Source organism: Amphiura filiformis, chromosome 2, assembly GCF_039555335.1.
Source record: "Amphiura filiformis chromosome 2, Afil_fr2py, whole genome shotgun sequence".
Lineage (NCBI taxonomy): Eukaryota > Metazoa > Echinodermata > Ophiuroidea > Amphilepidida > Amphiuridae > Amphiura > Amphiura filiformis.
Window position 1 is genome coordinate 30,090,498 of NC_092629.1, and position 25,623 is coordinate 30,116,120.

Genomic DNA, 25,623 nt, shown 5'->3' on the forward strand with positions numbered 1-25,623 from the left:
GTAATTCAAATGTCCGATTGGAAAAGTATTAGCAAATAGCATATTCAAGGTTATACGGACTGCAAAATTCACTGACGGCATTTTCTAATACGTATGACATCAATATTAATGCGGACATTTTAATTGTCTAATATAAGCAAGCAAACAACCAACCAACCAGACTCGATGTTGGGGGTGGTTTCTCTTCCAAAATTTGTGCGTGATTCTTCCTGTCGGACTCCAAAACGTCGCCATTATCTTAAACGTAATTTTGGCCTTAATTTTCAACCCATCACTATATACCAATTTCCTTGAAAGAACAACCAATTTTGCTCAAAATGTGAACAAGAACATGGCGGCGGTATGAAGCACGCGAGGGTGTCACCGTCCGGAATAAACGTTAAATTGACTGTCTAAATAATCACCAGAATCAGAAATATTGATACTGTCGACGTATTTAGCAGTTTCGAACACACTGATCAAAATTTCGAATGAAATGGATACCAGAAGAAGACAAAATCAAGGTGGAAATGATACGGCGGTGATTCAAACAGCGGCGCACAGTGGGCCAGAATCGCCTCAAAGTGTGCCAAAATTATAAACAGACATTCAAACGCATAAAAACACGGTAAAATGACTATATCAGGGGTTTTTGAGGCTGCAGAATTCAATGGAGGCATTTTCAAAAATGTATGACGTCATCAAAATGCTGAACGGTGATTGGTCGATTATTTATACAACAGTATTTCAAATGACATAGGGCCTATGTAAAAATTTTAATTGAAAAAGCAAAATAGGGGTTCCAAGGGGAGCAAAATTCAATGATGACATTTTGGAAAGCGTATGACGTCATTATATATGCTGATATGTGATTGGTCAATTATTCCTCCCACAGTTATTCAAATGCATGTGTAATAATTATTATAAAAACTTTCAAATCGGGGGTTTTAAGGACTGTGGAATCCAATAGAGCCATTTTCCAAGGCATATGACGTCATTAAAATACCGAACCGTGATTGGCTAATTACTCTTACAACAGTAATTCAAATGTCCGATTGGAAAAGTATTAGCAAATAGCATATTCAAGGTTATACGGACTGCAAAATTCACTGACGGCATTTTCTAATACGTATGACATCAATATTAATGCGGACATTTTAATTGTCTAATATAAGCAAGCAAACAACCAACCAACCAGACTCGATGTTGGGGGTGGTTTCTCTTCCAAAATTTGTACGTGATTCTTCCTGTCGGACTCCAAAACGTCGCCATTATCTTAAACGTAATTTTGGCCTTAATTTTCAACCCATCACTATATACCAATTTCCTTGAAAGAACAACCAATTTTGCCCAAATTGGGTACTTTTACCAACATGTTTCTAAAAATACACAATGTAGGCCTACTGGGCGCTTTCGTCTGTGGTGAAAACCCACCCATCGCTTTACAAAAATGGGCGAAAAGCACCCCAAAAGGCAAGTCATATACCATGGCAATGGGAGACACCACCCCGGATGTTAAAACTTATTAATTTAATTCACGAATGTAATATTTAATTAACGAATCTAATATAATATATAATTCGCCGAATATTAAATTCGTAGATTTAATATTTAATTTATTTAATATTAAATTCACAGATATAACATTGAATTAAGAGATTCGCGAAATTTATATTAAATTCATGGATTTTATATTTAATTACATGAGATTTGATATTTAATTTACAAATGTTATATTTAATTCTTGAATTTAATATTAAATTACGAGATTTGATATTAAATCATGTAATTATATATTTCATCTGCAAATTTAATATTTGCGAATTTAATATTCAATTTACCAATTAAATATTCAATTTGCTAATTAAATATTAAATCTCATGAATCTGCTAATTAAATATTAAATTCAAGAATTAAATATAACATTTGCAAAATAAATTTTAAATCTGCCAATTTAATATTAAATCTGTGAATGAATTAATTATAAATTTAAAATTCGCAGATTTGATATTTAATTCGCAGATTTAATATTAAATCGGTGAATTCAATGTTAAATTTGCGAATTAAATATTAAATTATAGGCCTACTATTGTATTTAAAAGTTTGTTAAACTTTATCCATCTCTATACGGAGGTTGTACGGAGTTTTGTCTCCCATCAATCTATTAATAGAACACTGTGCATCTCCAGATGTTTGTACACGCTGCAGCGCGGTACATCTCTTTTCACCTGAATTTACGCTTTTGTGGCCAGTTTTACTGGCACAGGGCCTCATAAAACTGACTCCACTGCAGAAGACTGCAAAAAGCTGCAACTGAATTTGGTACCACCACAAAGATGAAACTTTTCTGAATGTGCCTGTATAAGTTTTAAGGCGGAATCGACGGAATCTAATCTTTCGAGATCAAATTTGTTAAAATGTAATATTTCCTTAGTTTCGAGGACGTTTAAGCCAAAATATTTAATTCCCTGAAGGTTTTCACATTCTTCATATCCTATTGTTATATTCTACAAATAGTTTCTCAAATAGCTGTGAAAGCACAAATGAATCAGAAATGTCAAAACAAAATTATAGAATTTTACCCCCAAATCATGATTTTTCTAATAAGAAGCAGATTGTAACGAATTCGCGTGTTTATTATAAAAAATACCACCTTTAAGAACAAACCAGTGGTGAAATATTTTCAGAAAATATTCTTAGGTTCATTATCTTTCCAAATCACATACAAAAAATTCGAACATTGAAAGTCACTAAAGTAGGGTTTTGGCACACTTTGACTTTGACCTGGCCCACTGTGCGGCGGTAGTAATGTGAGTACTGCACGTAACACTAGCGCTAAACAAAACGCAGCTGATCCAAGGCCGACTACAAGTAAATATTTCGCCGATGATTCCCGTAGTGCTAATGCCCAGCCTACTGGCAACGATAGTGCAAAGGATCAGGACGTAACGCATACATTAAACGGTCGCTAGAAACCCTTATTACTGGACAGAATGAACTGAAGAAGGAACTGAATGATATTAAAGCTGCCGTGAATTTCCAAGGTGAGGAAATTAAAGACATAAAAAAGGACACAAAACGCCTGGACATAATAGCAAAAAATCAGAAAGAAAAGATCGGATCAAATACAAGCAAAATCGCGAGCTGCATGATCACATTAATAAGCTTGAAAGACAGTCACGAAGAAGTAACATACGGATAATAGGGTACCCGAAAAAAGGGGAAAATGTCTTTGAGATAGTGGAGACCATTTTGAAGGAGCAATTTGACAGAGGAGACATCGAAATAGAACGTGCTCATAGAGATGGAAAGTTTACACGGTGTAAATCGACACATCTTGGTCAAATTTCTCCGGTATCAAGATAAAATGGACATTATGAAAGAAAAGAAGGAGAAACTTAAGTATGAAAATTATCACATGGTAGAGGACCTAACGGTCAAGGATTTAAAGGAGAAAAAGGCGTTCTCTGAACGAGTAAAATTTCTGTATAAGAAGAAAATTTATTTCCGGTTTGTCGCTGGTTACTGGAGGGACAAAAAAGGAAACAAGGCGCCTTTTTATGCAGATGATACATACGGTCGAGATTATGGAGAATATACAGGCCCAATACACAGGAATTGCCGGCACACTGAACAACGAGACCATAGGGATGATCAGCGAGACCTTGGTGATGATCAACCAACTGGAAACGAGTTAGAATGATAGCTGCACCCCATGATAGACTAATCTTAACACATTATTATAGACACACTACTGTTTACAAGTATAATGAAAGACAGTTTGATAGCGGAGTTCCGCATCAATAAGTGAATCTCAACACCATAACTGAAAGTTTAAAGCGCAAACAATGAAAGTAAACAAACATTAAATATTAAGAACTATTGAAAGAACTTTGTTATAAAAGCAAGGTGAACTCTTGAACTGATTGGTGAACATTTTGTAATATTTTCGGATGGGTAGACACCCGCTAAACTGATCAAGTAGATCAGGATTTATCTTTTGATTACATTTTAGTTATTTCAAATCTTGTTATTATTTAATATTATTATTTTTATTATTTGTACTTCTTATTTATGTCGTGTATAAATGTTGCATCTCTGAATGTCCGTGGGTTGAGAAATGTAAAAAACGTAAAGCAATCTTTATGTATATGAAGAAGAAAAAATAGACATTATATTCCTTCAGGAAACACATTGCTGTAAAACTTTAGAAAAACAGTGGAAACGAGAATGGTCAAGTAATATTGTTTTTAGTCATGGAACAAACGATAGTAAAGGTGTAGCTATTTTAGTAAATCCAACAATTACATGTACGTTTGACCAAGTGATAAGTGACTCGGAAGGAAGATTCATTTTAGCAAAAGTTAGTATCGAAAAAAAACCTTTTACCTGTTAAATGTATACGCTCCCAATAATGACAAAGATCAAGTTATCTTTTATGATCAGTTAAGCAATATTATAGAAAAACATGTAATTAAAGAATACTTGATTATAGGAGGCGATATGAATTTAGCTATGGATATCACTTTGGATAGAAAATCTAAAAATAATACTATTAAGGATGAGCATAAGAATGGCGAATTTCCTCAAACGTCTTCTTTTTAAAAACAATTTAATAGACATTTTTCGTACAAGAAACCCTACCAAAATAGCTTACACATGGTCAACACGTAATCGCAATTCTGCATCAAGGATTGATTTATTTGATTATTGGTTTATACCTCAGTCGCTTAAAATGAATATAGTAGATTGTAATATTGTACCAAGTATTATGTCCGATCACCAAACAATTATTATGAAGATTTCTTTGAGTGATACCGAGCCTCGTGGGCGGGTTTTTGGAAGTTCAAATAGTCTTCTAGAAGATGTTGATTATCATAATTTAATTAAAAGTGTCATTTCAGATGTTAAACGTGAATATGCTAACTTAAATGATCAACAATTTTGGGAATTTATGAAGTTCAAATTACGTATGGAAACCATATCATATTCAACCACAAAAAATCGAGAAAGAAATGCACGTGAAAGATCTTTGAATAAAAGATTAATTGATCTTGAAGAAAAGATAAATAATGAACTTCAAGAAGAAATTGTACACGAGTATGCGAAGTGAAGAAAAACTTAGAGGAAATATATAAATACAAAGTTAATGGTAGTATTGTGAGATCAAGAGACAGGTATTATGATGAAGGAGAAAAAAGCTCTAAATATTTTTTTTTTTTTTTTTAAGAAATGTTTCAAAAAAGGGAATTGATGAATTACTTGTAAATAATGTCCTTAAAACAACATCAAAAGATATTCTTGGTGAAATCAAAGTCTTTTATGAAGATCTTTTCTCAAGTAAACAAGATGGTGAAGGTTATGAAGATATTGAGGAATATTTAAATCAAATTGAGATTCCCAAGCTTTCTCCACAACAGCAAGAGCTCTGTGAAAAGCGTTTGACTTTGGACGAATGTTACAAAACCTTAAAAGATATGTCTAAAAATAAATCTCCTGGGAGTGATGGTTTCTCTAGTGAGTTTTACCTATGTTTCTGGGATTTGCTTGGAAATATTTTAGTTGACTCTTTAAATTTTGGTTACTTAAATGGTCAACTTTCAACAACCCAATCACAAGCAATAATTTCTCTTCTACCTAAGCCTGGAAAAGATCCAAAGCTTATCAAAAATTGGCGTCCAATATCATTATTAAATATCGATTACAAAATAGGTACAAAGGCAATTGCTAAGCGAATGGAAGGTGTACTACCAAGTATTATAGGTAATCATCAAACAGCCTTTGTCAAAGGTAGATATATTGGAGAAAATATTCGTTTAGTTGAAGATATTCTGCAGTACACAAATGATAACCACATTCCTGGTATGTTACTTTTTGCCGATTTGGAGAAAGCTTTTGATTCTGTTGAATGGAGTTTTCTTATGGCAACCTTGAAAAAATTTAATTTTGGTCCAAACCTGCTTTCATGGGTAAAATGTTTTTATTCAAATATTAAAAGTTGTGTAATAAATAAGGGGTTTTCTACTGGTTGGTTTGATCTGACACGAGGTGTTAAATCAAGGATGCCCGTTATCAACAGCATTATTCGTGTGTGTGATAGAAATGTTGGCTTTAATAACTTTGAAATGTAAGGATATTAATGGCATAGAACTCCCAAGTGGGGTGGAGCTTAAGTGCTCCTTTTTGCAGATGATGCAACCTTTTTCTATCCGATTCAAAATCTGTGGAGAATCTTGTAAGAGAAATAGATAAGTTTGGAAGGTTGTCTGGTTTGAAGATAAATTTGGAGAAAACAGAATTGATGAAGATACATGTAGGAAGTCTTAGACACTGTAATGATTATGTTTATGGTATTAAACCAACTAAGGAACCTGTGAAAATATTGGGCTTATTTGTTGGTTATGATAATAAAAAATGTAATGAGTATAATATTCAACCAAGACTCACAAAATTAAAGGACAAATTAGATATTTGGAGACAAAGAGATCTAACACTTAGAGGAAAGGTCTTATTAGTAAAAAGTATTGGTATTTCACAAATGACTTATTTAATGTCCACAGATTATGTGAGTGGAAATGTGTTATCTGATGTTCAAAAGATACTGTATAACTTCTTATGGAGTGGAAAACCAGAAAAAATCAAACATCCTGTTTTAATTGCACCAAAAGAAAGCGGAGGAATAGAGATGGTAAATATATTCAATACAGACAAAGCATTAAAGATAATGTGGCTAAAAAGATTTTTGAGTGAAGGTTATGCACCGTGGAAAGATGTCCCAAATTATTTCTTTAATAGAATGGGAGGTCTGGAGTTCCTGTTACAATGTAATGTTGATGCTTCTGTTTTTCCTGCAAATTTCCCCCAGTTTTACAAAGAAGTCATTTTAAGCTGGCAAAGTTTTAAACAATGTAATAACAAAGAAACAATCAATTTGGAAGATGTATTGCATATGCCACTAAGTTATAACAAGTTGTTTTCAAAAGATGTAAACAAGTCTCTTAATAGAGCTCGAACAAGACTAATAAAGATTAAAGATATATTAGATGATAAAGGTTCATTTTATTCATACGAAAAGCTTTGTGAAAAATATGGACGATGTATTGATTTTGTAACATATTACGGTGTTATAAATAGTTTACCAAGGGAATGGAAATTAGAAATAAAGAAACTTTCTGAAACAGATATGGGAAAACTTAAAAGTATTGAAAAAATATTTCGTTAGAAGTAAAGAAGTTAACAACTTCGTGATGTATCTAAACAATTTAACATGTCACAATCAACAAAACCAGTAAATCAGAATTATTATGATCGTTTGTTTGATCATTTGGGTAGTCTAAATTGGGAATACATTTGGACATTACCTTTTCAAATTACCACTGAAGAAAGAATGAGATTTTTTCAATATAAAATCCTTCATCGAATAATTCCAAGCAATAGTTATTTAAAGCTTATTAATCTGATAGAGAATGAAAATTGTCATTTATGTCAAAATAAAGAAACAATTGATCACATGTTCTGGGAATGCCATCAAATAAACTCTTTTTGGAAGGAGATAGAGACATGGTTAAATGGAAAGATACAGACTCGAATACATATATGTTCCAAAGATATAATTTTGGGACTGGAAGGACATTCAAGGTTCAAAGTGCTTAACTATATTATTCTGAGTGCTAAGTATTATTTATTTAGGAACAGGTTTTCAAATGAGAAACCATATATCGCCATCGTTCTCACATTTTTAAGTAAAAAATTGAAGAAGAAAAAGCTTGTTTTCAGAGAATAAATAAATTGAATATCTTTCGTATGAAATGGGAAGGTTTTGTGTAAGAAAATAATGTAACAACAAAGTAATTATATATAAATATAACATATTAATTATTATTGTCTTTCTCATGTGCCCACGGACAAACAAAGTAATTTAAACGAATTTAAAAATATGCATAATATTGTATTGTACTAGTGATATAAGAGATGCTTTTGTATTTGTGTGTGTTGTTTTTATTCTTTCTATCTTTTGTTTATTTTTTCTCAAGTTATTTGTCTTTTGTCCTGTTTAATCTAAAAGCAAAATGAATAAAAAAAAAAAAAAAAAAAAATAAATAAATAACAATTTATAAAACAACTTTAAAATTCACTATATTATGTAATATATGCATCCTCTCCTAGCGTTTACCTTGAAAACGTCAAATTAAATCAATCGTTTAAATCAAACAGGTATACAGGTCATTCAGTAAAGTAACCACCTGGAACAAATAATAAACGTGTTGAAAAGCATATTCAAAAAAAAAAACAAAAAACAAAAAAAAAACTTCAAAATGTGGAGCAAACTGCTATGCGATACAGCCGAATTCGAACCCTGATCACAGATTTTCTGATGACAAGCACACTTGGTACAATTGGTTATCATGTACATGTATGCCAGTTTCCTGAATTTATTTGGTTTTCCAAACTTTTATTCCAACATTTTTATTTTTTATTTGAAGAGACCCTGGACCTGGAGCAAAATACTATAATCATTTGTTATCGATTTTGCCGGGAGGTGCTGTACTCTGGTCGATTCACTCCCTATGGCTTGCAATTGTCATTTTCAGATATATTTTTTTCCAAGTTAATCAGAGATGCCACTTTTCAGGTTTTAGCCTGAATTCAGGTTTCGAGTATTTTTATTTATTTTCCTGCTTTTTATGGCTTTTTTCACCAGTTTCAGGTTTTTTTGAGTGAAGCTGAGTGGCATCTCTGAGTTACTGGCATCTCTGGGTTATTCCATTTGAAATTCACACTTCCCCTGTGAAATATTTAGCCAAAATAAGAAAATGTTCAAAATATATGTTTGCCACAGAATTTCAGATTTTTCAAGCTTTTTGTGATTATTTTTGTTTTGTTCTTTGTCGCCTAATGCACAAAGTGCCCACTTTTGTTAACATTTATTCTTTTATTTACAGAAACGAGGACAAAAACTAGGTGCTTCCTCTTCCCCACTCTCCTCCTCAATAGACCAATGGTCCAACAAATCAAGTCACCAAGAAGACACCGGACATAACAAATCCCGTCATCGCCACTACTCATCATCAGATTCGCCTGCTTCATCATCATCTCCATCGTCGTCATCTCAGCAATCTGGTGGAGGGTATGGAGGACGCTCTTCATCGGTGACATCTTCGGGTGGTGCGCCACAAGGTGGATATGGATATAGAGGACGGGAAACGGGTAGGTTTTTAAACTAAAAATTATTTGTAATTTAAATGTCTCCCTTGATTGCTCACAGTTCCTTTTACAAATTACGGACTTGCAAAATATTTATAACCTCATAAATATAAGGACTTTGCAAAATATTTATAACCTCATAAATATAAGTGATGTGTGCGATCCAATCATATTTTATTATTTGTAAAAATGTGAACACAAATCGAGGTCAGTAATATTAGTAACCTCTGCACGCGCCGTTTTGTGCGTCAAACAAGCTGCGCGTACGCTGGCCGCCGTATTTGGATTGCGCGCTACCATATTTGCACAGTTGGTTCAGGTACAAGGACACTAGGATAGATCAAGAGATTAAGGGCTCTAATTGAAATGACGTACAGGAAATGGGGAGGGGGCCATGAGTGGGCTATTCCAGCTGGAATCCGTACCCCCCTATGGAAGATGTGGTCTTAATCTTCCACACACCCCTGTGTAGGAGGTTAAGGTCATGTTGTCCATAGAGGTGTATGGATTGCAACTGGAATAGCCCAATACATGCTCCTTCTCGAGTTGAGGATTCGTTTTAGTCATGGGTGATTATAATCCTTTTTCTATGATTGTTTTGTTGTAAGATAGATACCTAAGCTGAATTTGTATATTTCATACCACCTTTATCGCCAGACCGAAGACATTATCCCAGACCAGGCTCAGGCTCAAGACATCACTCAGTAGACGATCTCAATGGCTTCCCTGACTACGGAGGAGGATGGAATCTCCCTCAGTATAATGCTGGTTTCTACTCCAACTATCCCCGACGTGGATCCTCATCCGCCGGCCTCCGAGATGGATTCGGTGGAAATTCTCGCTACGGAGATGTTTTTCACCCGGGGAGCGCTGGTGGAAGAGGATACTACAACAATGGTGGTCGTGGAGGGTCAGCAGGAAGGCAGAGGTATAATTCTGGGTCGCGGGCTGGGTATAACGACAGGGATAACCATACGGATGGGAGTTCCTCCTCATCCCACAGTGGTGACAATAGTGATGTGTCGGGAAAGAAGAAAGATGGAACGGATCATGAGACTAAACACAGTGCCTTATTTAGCAATGATTTTGTAAGTATCTTGTCAACCGGCCAGTTCATGGCTGGGCCATTCAAGTTGAAATTTGTATGGAAAACATGACCCTAATCTTCCACACAGGGTGTATAGATTTCAAAAGGAGTCAGCCATTCAGGTAACATTGAAATACACACTTCATGTGTGGAAGTTTCAGCTCATGTCTTCCGAAGGGAGTGGATGGATTTCAAATGGAATAGTCCATTTTCATTGTGAAGATTTTTCTAATCTTAAGTCTGAGAATGTTTGAATGGTGCCCCCTTTTTTGTTTACATGAAGTTGCATGTAGCACGCATAATGTGTAAAAATATTATAATCTAGGTGAGTTTGGGCCTCTCATAATGATTATTATTGAAATGCACACAAATCGTGCAAAACTTTGTGACTTTCACTCTTTGGAGGGGGCACTGAACCAGTCAATTTATGTGTGGCCATTTTGTGGGAAAAGTGTGCATGGAGCCATGTGGCGTGCAAAAATTTGAAATTTTTACACTTTGCTTAATTTGAAATATGCTCGAAAAGTTATTACTGGTCGCATGTCATAAGTTGGGTACAATTTCAATTACATCCATGGTCAAAAATGACAAAAAATTTATTTTTTGATATGTTGTATATATTGACAACCTCTAATAATTAACACCATTTTTAACCATAACACATGCTTAATTCATGAGATAATGCTTAATTACTAATTAATTAATACACAGGCGTCTATGTAAATCTCAATTTTCAAATGCATTTTTCTCAAATCGGACCTCAATTACAAAAATTACTGTAAATTTTTTATTTTATGCAAGAATGGCATCAGATTTGTAGGATATGTTCTCAATACATTAATGCTTCAGATGAACTATTTAAAATAATTGTATATGTTAATTACATTGTGAAGGTCAATGACCTTTTACGAGTAATTAGCGAGGCGGTTATTCTATCATTGAGGAAATGAATATCAAGAAGAGAAATGTACATTAGCATGTTGCTAAAAATACTGAAATTCAACTAGGATTTCATCAAAAATGAAAAAAAATGGAACATATAACCCGTTAAGGTGGCGCTACACCTGTTGATAAATTTGTGACTATTTTTGCATTTTTCTCAAAAAAAATAATAATACACTGGTAACAAAATTTATGTATATTATAGGGGTAAGGAATCCAGTTACTACACTTGAATTCCAGTGACTCAAGACAAGCGGTATGTTATATTTATGATAAGAAAAGAGGTACCGCTAGAATGTACCTCATTTCTTAACATATATAATGAACCCCTTGTCTTGAATCACTGAAATTTCAGTGAAGTAATTGGAGTCCTTATCCCTATAATATACATAACTTTTGTTACCAGTGTGTAGTTACTTTTTGAGAAAAATGCAAAATTAGTCAAAAAAATTTTCAGAGGGTGTAGTACCACCTTAAGTAGTCAGTAATTGTTTTAGTTGTACAAATTCAACATTCAAAGCTGTCATGAGTACATCATAGCCTCACTAGATTTGAAAAAGTAACCAGTAGTTTTGACATGCCGACATGTGAATTTTCACATAGGCCCTATTGCATACTCCCGCATCCGCCTGCTCTACATCCACCTGCTCCTCCACCCCTGGCATTTTTTGTTTCAACTGATGTGATTTTTTTATTGAATAATTTATAATTATATGCTTCAGTAGACAGAAAGAGTATACTATTAGGCTTAAAATGAGGTATCAACCACTGCTGTAGGATATGGGGTTACGGAAAGCCAATCAAATTTGTAACACAATTTTCCAAAAAATGTAATCCCTCCACCCTTTTTGCATACCCAACTTATGACAGGCGACCTACTGTAATTTATTACCAAGATGGGCATTGGCACACAAAATTTGGCACTATTTACAATCATTTAGCAATGATCAAGGTCAAATTTGATCCCCCTATTAAATCACTTGACACCATTTTGGCCTAACAACTACTAATGATATTCAATTTCTTTGCCTTCTTGTTTGCAGCCTTCACTCTTAGGCGATAACAGTAAAACAAGTGGTAAGGAATCAGCCAAAAGTTCGGGCACCCCATCGGGGGTATGGGGTGAGTAAGACATACAGAGTAACCACAAACAGCCAAAGACTCGGCATCACCCGATAATGAGGGCCGATCGTTCCATGAAGTGCAACAGTCGAAACTGCTATGCACATAATGCATATTTTTATGGTCTTAACATGAAGACACATAATGCTCGACCGCGAAGGCATGCAATGCTGGCGTGTTTGTTAGACACACACAATCAAACATTCGGCCCTCATGAATATGCGAGAATTCACAGCATCTAAAGCCGAAGACTTTGGCTGTTGATGAATAGTCTTAAAACGAACAAGTATGAACAAGTGAAACGAAAGATCTAAGTACACAGGGTTGGATTTACCTTTTGAGGGCCCTGGGCCAGGCAAAAATTTGGAGGCCCCAAACTCACCGTGAAGAAGGCATGTGTGTGCTAAAGTGTCCAAGAGGCCTACTTAAAGATCAACATTCTCGGCGGAAGCATAAAAATTTTGAAGGAGACATTTGTGCGGGAATCGCTCAAAAATATTTCCCCAAATAAAAAGGTGAATTTTGCAATGAATTAAACCAAATTTTGGTTTAAACAAGAAATGTAGGCGTAGAAGTACGTAAGGTTGAATATCAAAAAATAACTAATGCTGAAGCCCGTGTAAAATTGTAAAACCTGCAAAAACAACAGGGATGAGCAGGGATCAAGTAGACAATGCAAAATTCACTGGAAGATATGAATATCATTGTGAACATAAGCAGACAAACTTAATGCTGTGCATGCTAATCATATATGCTTCAACATAAAAAGTTCCAAGTTTTGAAATATTTTCTCAAAATATCAAGAGATATCTTAAGAACCACTGAACCAATACTAGGTTTGTTTGCACTCATTTTCATGCGTTTTTCATTTGAATGTTTAAAACAAAATTTGAAACTTGTCGTCTGCAGTTGAGTTAGTCGACGTTGAGTGAATCACCACTCGCATAGAGAGGGTTAACTTAGCAGGTTTGGGAAATAAAAGATTGCTATAAACAAAACTTGCTCTTAAACCTTTTACAGATAAACCACCAGGTGCGGCCAAGGTCCAGATCAGCGGGCGCAAAGTCCAGCTGATCAAGAAGTCAATCCACAATGACCTTCCACCTCGTGACCCGAGCACCACTTCCTCTTCCATCAAATCATCTAGCAAGGCAGTGTCTAGCAGTGGCAGCAACCCAGAAGGGTCAAAGGTCAGCAGCGGAGGTCACATAGGGTCAGGTACTCGTGGGGGCCGACCTGCGCCATCAGCAAGTACAGCGCCATCTAGCATTAGTAGTAGTAGTATTAACGGCGGTCACAAGTCGTCGTCATCAGCAGTATCACAGAAAGTTTCTGCACCTGTGAAGGTAAGAGCTTGTCGCTAAATCGTGTGTTCGGGGATGTAAATCTTTAGGAAATTTTGCTTGGATGCTCGGGCGTGGGGAGCAAATTTGCCTCCGTAAAGCCACTTGGGTTGCTCTTGGTTCTTGTAAAATGCACATGAACCAGGAGCAGTTTATTTTAGAAAATTGCTCAGTTTCCAGTTTTTGCACTTGATGCAGTAGTGCTGGAATGCTAATGCTATATTTTATATATATATATATGCAGAAAAGGGTTTACTATTTGAAAATTGCTCCTAGTCCTGTTCCTTCAAATATTGCTCCTGGTTATTGTAAAATCCCAGTGAACCAGGAGTAATGTTCAAAAACAAGTTGCTCCTGGTTCCAGTCTCCTTATTTCCAGGCTTGGTCATGTTGCAAAGTATTTTGGGAAGGGTAAGATATCTTCTATTGTGTGACTCATAACATCTTGTGTTTTTCTTTGCCAGGCTCACGATTCATCCAGCTCATCATCCAGCTCATCCAACCTCACATCCCCTAAACCCTCCAGCAAGGACTCAAATTTATCCCATTCTCCCAAATCCCCCTTCAATATTCCCCGAAATTGACCAGCAACATCCCTCCACATCAAACCCCCACCCAGCAAACCAAACCGTACGAGAAAAAGGCAATAGACATTGGTGGACCGGTTAACAAGCCGGTCGCTTCAAAAGTTAGCAGCACCCCGGATGCGTCTAGTTTTGTGTCGACAAAGAATGGCATCAATAAGCCCCTGAAGGTGGGCTGACCTCAAAGGATGGCGTAAGCAAGCAAACTAAAGTTTACGATGTTGCTGAATCATCCGCTGGTAGAGCGCCCCCATCAAATAAACCGGACATTGTTGCTGCATTTTTAGCCCACAAATCAAAGCAAGCGGGTGGCACACCATCACCTACTAAACCAGTTCTGGTTCAGACAACAATGCCAGCGACGAAACCTGTATCATCAGTACAAGTCGGTGGCACAGTGTCTCCTGCTAAGCCTGTTCTGGTGCAGGCGACAACGTCAGCGATAAAACCAACGATGAAACAAGTCGGTGGTAAAGATTCGCCTACTAAACCAGTTCTGGTACAGAGTGCAACAACAGTGACAAAATCGCAGATAAAGCAAGTCGGTGGCACGGTGTCGCCTAATAAACCAGTTCTGGTGCAGATTGCAACAACAACGACGAAATCTACGATAAAGCAAGTCGGTGGCAAAGAGTCGCCTACCAAACCAGTTCTGGTGCAAACGGCAACGACAGCAGCAAAACCTACGATAAAACCAATGTCCGTTAAGAACACCAATGGCAAGCCAGTCCTGAAAGAATCCCCAATCCGACCAGTCCCCATTCAAATCAAATCGACAAACACCACAAAATTCTCTGGAAAAGAATCCCCCATCCGGCCCTTCCCAGTGCGGACATCAAACCAAAAGCTGAACAGCAACCGTGACCGGTCAGTACGGCCGGGTCCGGTGCAGATCAGGAGCAACCGGTTGGTGTCAAAAGAAACCCCGTCAATTCGCCCTGTGCCTGTACATATTATGACACGAAAATCTACAGCAGCTAAAGATGATCCTAATGATGCAGATGCCATGGCAACAAGACCGGTGTCATCATCTGGACCTAAGGAGAAGCAGCCATCTTCATCCAGAATCACTTCCTCACTCGCCAAAGAGGTAAGAAGTATATTGCGCACAAAATGTATCCAAATATTTAAAACAAAAGGCATATCTTGAAGGCACTAAACCTAACTTTCCATATTAAGTAGTCATTAGGCGGATAATTTTGTTCTGCGTATTTTGATACCTCATTTGGCACATTGCGACTTTATTTCCCAAGTTCGAATTGAATTGAATTAAAAGAGCATTTCAAAAGTAACAATTCCATTTCCGTAAGACTTTTCTCACAAAACATGCTAATTATGATCTGTCCCGCTATGATGAGCCTGTTAGAATAGCTGGTAGGAATCAGCTTGAAAGAGGAAATAGCCAAAATTTGTCACTTTTGAAATGGTCTCTTTTCCATTCACATAAAACTTTGGGAAATGAAGTCGTATCGTGCCAACTGAGTTATCATAATACACAGAACAAAATTATCCATCTAATGATTATTTTATATGGTACTTTAGGTTAAGTGTCTGTGTTTTTGTGCAGAGTATAAATAGAGAAAAAGAGAAGAGAATGCATGTGATTTCTGGTGATGTTGAGTCCAGCACAATACACATTTATGCACAAATAATTGTGAGTCCTCTATCTATGATTGCACAAGTTGTTACTTATAGCGGAAATAAATATCTTTGGTGCGATACAGTTTTGAGGTACACCAATCACTAGGAAATTCATGTGTTGAGATTTATTCAAGATTCTGACATTTTCTTGACTATTTCTTGACATTCCTTAAGTTAACTTTATAGATCTAATGATATGTAATTAAGGCCAGAGTAATGGAAGACACATTCGTCTACGACCGAATTTGAGATTTTTTGATATTTATCAACACTAAGATGTATTCTTGAACTTGAAACTGATAAATTACAACTTGCTAATATTTATTCGTATTTTTGCTTGATTTATTTCACTCTTTTCAACTCTAAAAAGTCACATGGCTCAAGACAGCTTAGTAAATTGGCGGAAATAATGAGTCAGAAATGCTTGCTGAATCACGAAATATTGTGATTATCTTGGCCGATTCGCGTCAGCGTGACGCTGGCGCAAACTCTGCTTGCGTATGTCCAACGCAGATCAAGGCGCGTTCGGTATGTTGTTCACGCCAGCAAATGTGGTGTAAACAAAACAAAAATTTGCAGTCAAAATGCCACTTAGATTTTTCAATTATTTTGAATTTTGACGCACTGAAAGCAGACATTATAGATTCATTAGTGCAAATAGATGCATATTTAGACCATGCACCAGATACAGCTTTTACAAGTGTGAAAGTCTTACCGTTTTAAAATTTAAGGACGTTTTGTGCATAATTTTGACATTTTTTACTAAAACATCGATTTCTCAGAGTTTACTTTTGACAATATTATTGCGATTTTTGTGACAAGATAACTCGAAAAATATGCAAGCAAAGGGTAAACTTTTGCACTATCCTTTAGAGTACATCAAAGTCTAGGGAAGGTTTTTTCATTTTTTCAAAATATTTGTTTTAAACAAAAATATACACCATTATGTGCAATTTTTAGCTTAATAGAGTGACAAAATGGCTTTTTTCACATGTTTTTTTCAATATTTCAAAAAAAGAGACGAATTTCAAAAAAATTAAAAAACCTTCCCTAAGTTCATGTCTCTTCTTCATGAAAAGCTAACTGATTTTTTTTTACTCGAACGGATTTTTTTCTAAGTTGTCACAAAAAATTGGGGTAAAAAGTGAATTTTGTGATTTTCTCAAAAACTTGAGATTTTTGAACAAATCTGACGACACCATGGGATTCCTTGACTCATTTCCTTTCCAAAAATGTATAGTTTTATATACTTTGGACATACAATTCAGAAATAATGAAGCTCGAAAAGGTCCATGTTCTCTCCCATTACTCTGCCCTTAAAGTGTATGTAGCTGGGAAGAAAAGCTGACGATCAATTGAAAATTTTGACCTCTCGTATTGAAGATATAGAATTTTTTCCTCAAAGCACCAAAAAAAATTAGGTCTTTTTGGGAAAAAATGTATATCAATAATATGAAAGGTCAAAATTTTCAATTGATGGTCAGCTTTTCATCCCAGCTACATACACTTTCAGTACATATCATTAGATTTATAAAGTTTACTTCGAGGACTGTTAAATATCAAAAGTTTTAAAAAATATCAAATTTTAATAATTTGTCATAAAATTTGTATTATATCGCGAATTTCAAAAAATCTAAATTATTTGATATCAGAAGGTCGTTCCTCGTATTCAGAATGCAATTTGATAGTTTCCAGTGATATAAAATCTCAACTTTTTTTGATAAAAGTGGGGAGATAATGCTATGGATCACGAAATGCCCTTTTAACCCCCCCCCCTCACCTTAGGCAACAAAGTTCAATAGCCTAGCACCCAAGAATCTTGTCTTGAAATGCGTGTTTTCTTTTTGTCTTGTGACAGCCTTCAACAAATCCCACCTCCACGCCACCAGTAGACATTAAGAACGCCAGGTTCAGCCACAACAAGAACGTTAACAATTCTGAGAGCGGCAACGATGTCCTCAAAGGTTTACAGAACGGCGGAGGTAGCTGGACTGTGAATGGACCGCTGAGAATAGAAGATGCGGAGAAGATGAACGGGCCTCGACATAATACACGGATAGAGGTAAGTGGGTAGTTTATGTAGGGTCCACAACTTATAAGTTCCCTCCTAAATACTTTTTTAAATAAATTGAAAAATATTTGACGAAATGCAAACATGTAAGATTAAGGTATGGGTAGCCTTATTTGTTTTACACAAATGGACCAAATTATAGTGTCACACGTCATTTCATTCAGTCACAATGGTTCATTATGTAAAAAAAGAGACCGTTTTAAACAGGGTTAAAAGTTGCATCTGAGTCCATAGGAGTCAACTCTCAAAAAATACAGTGCCACGTCTATTTATGTGTTGGTAAAAGGAAACTTGACTGCTATGGTGTCCCTGTAGGAAGATTTGTTTGGTCAGATAAAAAAAAAAATTCATAGCCAGAACATGCTAAATGAGAGGCTTAATTACCTTAATAAAAAACCTAAATAGATGAGATATGGGTGATTTTACTACAGTATCACTTCAACCTTTATTAGATGGGTTGTTCAAGGTCACATATTGAAGTCAAAGGTTATTTGGTTTTTGTAAAATAGAGTGAACATTAAAAAAAGGTCTCGCATGAGCAGTTCAGATCCAATTGCAACCAAACTTAAAGTCATAGCTGCACTACCTAGTGTTCACTACCTATATTATAAATTGGAGGACTTCATCACCATCCTTTTTCTCAATAGTTATAAAGTAGTGCTCTCTTTTTGTAGGTCATTGTTATAGAACAATTGCTTATTGCATCCTATTGTTTTAATTTCAGACTGATTCAAGAGAGCACATTACTACCAATGGGCTGGACAACAACCTTCATACTGGAAGAAACAACCTCCTACTTTCTAGCAGTCTGGAAGCCGAGAAAAGGTGAGAAGCTCAAAGGGTCACACTCTCTTGGACCCATGGGCGTCAATCATGGGGGGGGGGGGGGGGACATGTTCCCACCTTTGGGTAAAATTATCCATTTTTTGTTCTTTTCAGCCACTATTTGACAATTCAGGTTGATTGTTCCCCCACATTTCAAGCCGGATTGGTGCTTATGCTGGGACCCAGAAATCTTGTGCAAAATGTGTTAAAAAATATGGGTCAATATTTCTTAATTAGGACCTTATACTATTTCTAAACCTTAAAATATCCACAATTTTTGTCAAAATTAAAAAAAAAAAAATATCCATTTTGACCCATATTTTTAAAATGAAGAAAAAATTCTAAACTTTCAGAAAACCGTTTTTAATTTTGTTTTCCTGTGTACATGGTATAACCTGTTTACACTGTCATGGTCATATATTTCTTATCAAAATTTGCCATTCTTGTATTTTCCCAGACTTCTACAAGAGATGGGATGGCATGAACATAGTGATAATGAAGAAGGCTATGCACCAATCACAGAAGATGAAATGAAGGAATTCCAGCGACGATCACAACAGGTATGCTATTATGTACACGGCTATGGCTTGAATACATGGATGTGTGGGGTTGGGGATTAAGGTGTGCCTAGAAACCTTCAACCCTGACGGGTAGGAGCATGGGAGTGCCAAGTAGATGAAATGTGCCCCAAAAAGTGTGAACTGTTTGTTACAGGTGATTAGTCGTAAGGCCAAAAATAAAGTTATTTGCTCGTCCAACATCTCAGTAGTCCCAACCATAGAATTTTTTTTTTTTTTTTTTTTGAAAAAGGTTTTTTGTTTACAATTTTCCCAAAAAACTTTTTGTCTGATAAACTGAAGATATAAATGAAATGTTGTAAAATTCCATTTCTTGCATGTTTTCCCTGCAGTCGTACCTTGGCTGAGGGTTCCGATATTTTATTATCATCCTCAGCGTCTGCACAAGTAAAACATTGCTGAACTTAAAAAGGCAGTATTTTAAGTCTGCCAAACATGTGTATGTCAAATAAAGTAGGGCTTATGTTGAATTCTGTGGTCAGTGAGTTTTTTTACATACAGTTACCTGGTATGAACACATACTTTTGGTAGTTGGGGGGAAATAAAAAAAAAAATAAAAAAAAGGAAAAAAAAACTTCCCGATCGACCGACCCAACTGTCTATGGACAAGCAAACAATTTATTTTTCAGCGTAAGGGTTGTTAGTCCGAAAAAACCAATAAGGGTCGCTTTGAGGTCTAATCTGTACCGTAAGCCTAAAATAATCCTAATCCTAACAATGACCTTAACCATAACCTATCCTTAACCATAACACTTGCCTAACACTAACCTTAATTAAACTCTATTAATCCTAATCCTAATTAATCCTAATCCTAAGCTCTATTAATCCTAAACTCTATTAATCCTAATCCTAACATGCCATGAACCCTAACTTTAACCCTTTATGGACTAATGTCCTTTCCGACCTGGCCTGCTCACGATTTGTTATTGTCATGATATTGGCGTAAACCATGGGGGGCTCAAGTCCCACCTTGGGCACACACCTCTGGGGTTGTAATAGATAGGATGGCATGAACATACTGATAATAAAGGCTATACACCAATCACAGAAGTTGAAATAATTCCAGCGACAATCACAACAGGTATGATTCACAGCTATGGCTTCTATATGGGTGTGAAACTTTTAATTTGTTCTCCACTTTACGCTTTCTCAGCGAAAGACTAAGAGTAACGGCATCACCAGAAACCTCCCAGTGGCCTTCCTCTCCTCGTCTCTCCCCAACACGCCGATGACCTCCATTGACCTAGATGACGCCCTCTCCAGCTGTTCATCGGATTCATCGGACGACGACTTGTAGCGACAATTTTTTGAACCAAAAGCAGTACAAAAGGACGTTTTCTTGACAATTCGGGAACAAAATGTTTATCGACACGACAGTTCCTTGGGATCATCAAATGATGATTTTGTAGTGACGATTTTTTGAACCAAAAGCAGTACAAAAAGGACATTTTCTTGACGATCGATTCAGGAAGAAGATGCAGATCTGCACATCAGTACAGGAGGCAGTGCTGCATGTTGTATTATGTATTGTTTATAACCATTTTCACTATTCTTCATACTTGTTGTATAAAACAAAAGACATTTTCTTATTGATAAACGGCCATTCTAGTTGAAATCCATACACCCTGTGTGGAAGATACAACCTTAATTCTTCCACACACATGGTTTAGATTTCAAATGGAGTTGCCCATTCAGGTAACCCCGTTTGAAATTCACACTCCCTGTGTGTAAGATTAAAGTTGTGTTTTCCATAGTGTTTGTATGGATTTCAGTTGGAGTGGCACAATTCAAGTGAGTGACAGAGCGGTTATGAAATGTTTGACTGTTTGTTTTTTTTCTTTTCTCACATTATTTGTGTATTTGTGGAGGGCCAATATTTGTGTGTGGATAGAAGTTGACGTTTAAATTAATGCACTGAGAGGACGAACGGATGACGAGAAATGATTGAATCTTGATATTTTTTTTTTGTAAAATTTATTAATTCTTAACGTTTTTCATGAAAATGAACTTTTAACACGTAGCTGTGGTCAAAACAAGTATTTGACTTAAATGTTAGTGATTGCAATATATATATATAAATATATTTTCCTTTTTTCCTGGAAAGTAAAAAAACCTACCAAATTGTGGTATTTGAATAATTACATACTATGTATACAAGAATGAAAGAGAAAAATTAAAGAGTTTCTATCTTATTTTTGTGCATATTCACTGATATTTTTCTTCTTCAAAAAGTCTACGACCGAGAGATGATGTCGTAATTTGTAAACGAGATGATGGTGTTCTAATGATTGTTTATATATTAAGATGTATTCAGTACACAAGACTAGGTACTGTATTTCGCAAAATGTTGATGTACAGATAGAGGGCGCTGTGTGCTTGCTAATGGATGCTGTGTGCCTGAAAGATTACCGGAGCTGTGCGATTTGGCAGTGGGAAAATTGGGTTGAGACTGGATGTGTATAGACCAGGGGCTTTATAGTATTTGAAATTTGAAGCACAGTGAAAGCTATAAATGGAAATTTTCTTAGTGAGGTAAAAATATGTCAATCAATAGGCTCCAATAACAAAACCGTATCAATCATGTATAATTGTATATCAAATGGTATATACTGCGCTATTCAAGTTCATACACCTAGGGAAGACATGACCATAATCTTCCACACAGGGGGTGTAGATTTCAAATGGAACCATCCATTCAGGTAATTTTTTTTTCCATTTGAAATTCACACTCCCTGTGTGGAAGATCCATGGTCATGTCAGCCGTAGGAGGTGTGTGGATTTCAACAGGAATACCCCAATGCAAGAAGGTTGTAAGCACTTTATATTGTTCTTTTTCTTCACTTCAACTGTGTTTGCATTCAATGTACGTTAAGCTTCCAATTTAAACCCACTATGAATCAAAAGTTATGATCATTTGGATGATAATTGCACAATGTACATGTTACGTTATCTATATCGTAATCACGATTTCCAGAAGATGCTGAATAACGGATCACTTAAGTCCATTTGGATTGCTCAAAATGACGTCTGCGTGTGATATACGGACGATCTATCTACAATCTATCTGCAGCGTGTGATGCGGTACAAAGTGATTGCGCCCTGTATCACATGCGGACTCTACTGTCTTGAGGTAGCCAAATGGACTGAATAAACCATCCCTGTCTAAGCCAGATACCAAGGCAAAAATGACTTGGACTCTATAAAATATCGCCCTCTGTAGTGAGAACAATACAAAGGGATGTGTACGGTTTATATTTGTCTACTATTGAGCAGTATCGTTGATCACAATGATATGTTTAACCCGCTGGACACTACTGGTCATCTAACAGCATTTCTGATTGGTTGATAACTTGAAATGCTCATTTCAATTGCCAATTATGACTAGGCTTTAAACTATTTATGGTCAAACTTGCATTTGCAAATGATCTTATTAATGCCCTCCTTGATTGGTTCAAAATTGGACACAATATTCATTTTGGCCAATCGGCAGGTAGTTCTCAATAAAGAAATATCATTGTGCGAGTCCAAGAAAGTTAAAGTGCAATGGCTGCCTCATGTTTGATTCTAAAATTGCATTAATTTTGCAGAGGAATCCAAAACCTTAACAAAATGTTGATGATCTCATGAGTCAATGGGTTATGAGTTAATTCAGCTGCTGACTCAAGTTGCTCCTGGAAGCATTGCAAGTTCCACTATAATAGGTTCCAAAATACATTGGAGCGTCGGGAAAAGGTTAAAGGGCATTGGCCCAAAATAGGCAACATAATTTAAGTATTATTGATCTCATTGGAACTGCATCAAGTGGAGTCAGTGAGCACATTAATTGATAATAATGCGAAGTACAAAAATAAATGTTACTCCAAACAGTTGAGGAATGTATAATAGTCACAACAACAAACAGTGCTACAAATTGTAAATTACAAAAGCTGGCTATTGAACATACATGACTTTCTTGACGCACATATGATGATATGCCTTTTGGATGATATGGTTTTGGTCCAGCAAACCATTCAATGGATCATAATAAATATCGGCATTTCTAAAGCGCCTGTTCAATTTGTTCAAAGCACTTTTTAAATTTATTCTGTTGCTATATATGACACTGTGCGGCTGCCAAAAATAAGGGCAGCGGTTTAACAACCCCTAACAGCTCCTCATTGTACACCTGGGTGGAGTGAAGCAAACTGCTCAAGGACACAGCACATTGGATGACTCATATCTTGTGATCACACGTCTGATCACTTGACCATTAGGCCAATGTGCTCCCGTGATTTATGTATGAAGGTATTGGGCTATATACCAGTTGAAATCTATACACACCCTATGGAAGACATGACCTTAATCTTCCACAGGGGGGTGTAGATTTCAAATGAAGTTACCTGAATGGGCGACTCCTTTGAAAACCACACCCCCTGTGTAGGTGATTGAAGTCATATCTTCCATAGGGGTGAGTGTATTTCAACTGGAATAGCCATTTTTCTTGCATGCTGGTGCATGCACGTAACAATTAATCGTGTACAAAATGGTCTGTACAGTTTGACAATCCAAGACAGAGAAAACATGCTAACAATTATAGAGATAGTCAACTTTTTGCCATCAGATCCGAATACCAGAATTATATGTATTTATCTTGGTACACTACACGACTCCTTTCGCTGCCACCCCAGAGGTACACAGCAGCACGGTTGGTTCTCTAGAGTACCTGTGTGGGTACACACATCGGAATTGTGCATACAGTACACACACTGGTACTGCATTGGTACTGAGTAACCACAAAGTAGCTGGCTAGCAGTGTACTTCTGGGGTTGGCAGCAAGGAGCAATCTAGTAGTGTATAAACTGTTATCCAGTGAAAACTGTTTATTCCCGGTGTATATAAATATACCTACAAGATGGCCAACCTATGACAAACCACTGACAACGTCTATTATATCCCGTAAATTATGTTGAGGTGCAAAAGTATGAGCATTTTGACAATATTTGCCGAAATCTTGACAAACATGCATAGTATGTAAAACCGAATATATCTATGCTTGGCTTGCACCATTGTTTATGTTCACACGTTTTCCATTTATTTACAACTTACATAATTATACAGTTTTTCAAAATCACCATGTATGATTTATGGTTGGAAGTTAAGGTTTTGAATAAAAAATGATGTTGAAACATTTATATCAATGGAGTCGATGAGTGTTTTTTAGTGTGATTTAAACACAGGTTCAGGTTTTAGCTTCCTTGAAGAAATCAGTCAATCTTGATTAACATTTTAGGCTGATGAAGGCGGTAATAAATCATGCAACCATACAATGGCCATACCAACATGATATCTGTTGCCAATTTGGATTTAAAGGGCAACAGGTTGGTCAATTTTAAAACCACACCACACCAAACGGGCTGTTACTGACGGTTTCCCATCTGGATCATGGGGGGGGGACCTCATCAATTTCTGGAGGGTATGCTCCCTGCAATTTTGACGTGGTGGGGTCTTCGGGAGCAGACTACATACCACAAAAAGGTCATTTGGAGCTGCAAAAGGTCAAAATCAAGGGCCTTTCTTGGTTTCTGGTTGAAAATCGCAAGAATAAAGGAGTCTTGGTGTTGCAAACTAAAAATGAAGGGTCTTTCTTGATTTTGGGTTGAAAATTGCCTGAAAAAAACCAAATGTATAGAATGAGCAATTTAGAAGTCTTTTTAGAGCTGAAATTATCAAAATCAGAGTCTTCCAGAGCTGTTGTGGTAAAATTCAAGAGGTTTTGGAGGGTTCTGCTCCCGGGGGTGGCACTTAACACAAATGACCATACAGGTTTGTTCCCCCGGAAAGACCCCCCTTTATGGATTTCATAGCTCCGAACGACCCCCTATATTTGACCAAAATAGAGCTCGTAATTTCAGCTCTATAAGACCTCAAAAATCTCATTCGTCATATTTTTGGTTTTTTTCAGGTGATTTTCAACCAAAAAGCCAAGAAAGACCCTTGACTTTTACTGCTCGCAGTTCTTAAAGTCCCCATTTTACTCCAAAAGACCCCTCTTTTGCTGGTACGCTGTCAGCTCCCAAAGACCCACCACCTCAAAATTCCGCGGGAACATACCCACCAAATATTTTTGATGTGCCCCCCACCCCACCGGGGTTCTGCTGTCTAAAAAAAACGGGTCTTTCGAGGGGAGCATAATGGTCATTGTGTTAATTGCCCAGTTGAACATCACATTAAACCAGACAAAGGGCAAAAATGCTATGAGGTGGTTGAA

The 25,623-nt window shown here is 36.4% G+C and overlaps 1 protein-coding gene across 1 annotated transcript in view; it reads left to right on the forward strand.

Moving 5' to 3' along the window:
* LOC140139729 (uncharacterized) overlaps positions 1–22,920 on the forward strand; it is a 39,410-nt gene extending 16,490 nt beyond the window's left edge. The window contains exons 4-13 of the mRNA XM_072161435.1: positions 8,922–9,186; positions 9,841–10,271; positions 12,256–12,334; positions 13,355–13,680; positions 14,142–14,202; positions 14,423–15,351; positions 17,761–17,964; positions 18,698–18,798; positions 19,256–19,358; positions 20,536–22,920. Coding sequence (XP_072017536.1) covers positions 8,922–9,186; positions 9,841–10,271; positions 12,256–12,334; positions 13,355–13,680; positions 14,142–14,202; positions 14,423–15,351; positions 17,761–17,964; positions 18,698–18,798; positions 19,256–19,358; positions 20,536–20,673 — 2,637 coding nt within the window. The 3' untranslated portion in view covers positions 20,674–22,920. The remainder of the gene's footprint in view (positions 1–8,921; positions 9,187–9,840; positions 10,272–12,255; positions 12,335–13,354; positions 13,681–14,141; positions 14,203–14,422; positions 15,352–17,760; positions 17,965–18,697; positions 18,799–19,255; positions 19,359–20,535) is intronic.
* Positions 22,921–25,623: the final 2,703 nt, after the last annotated feature.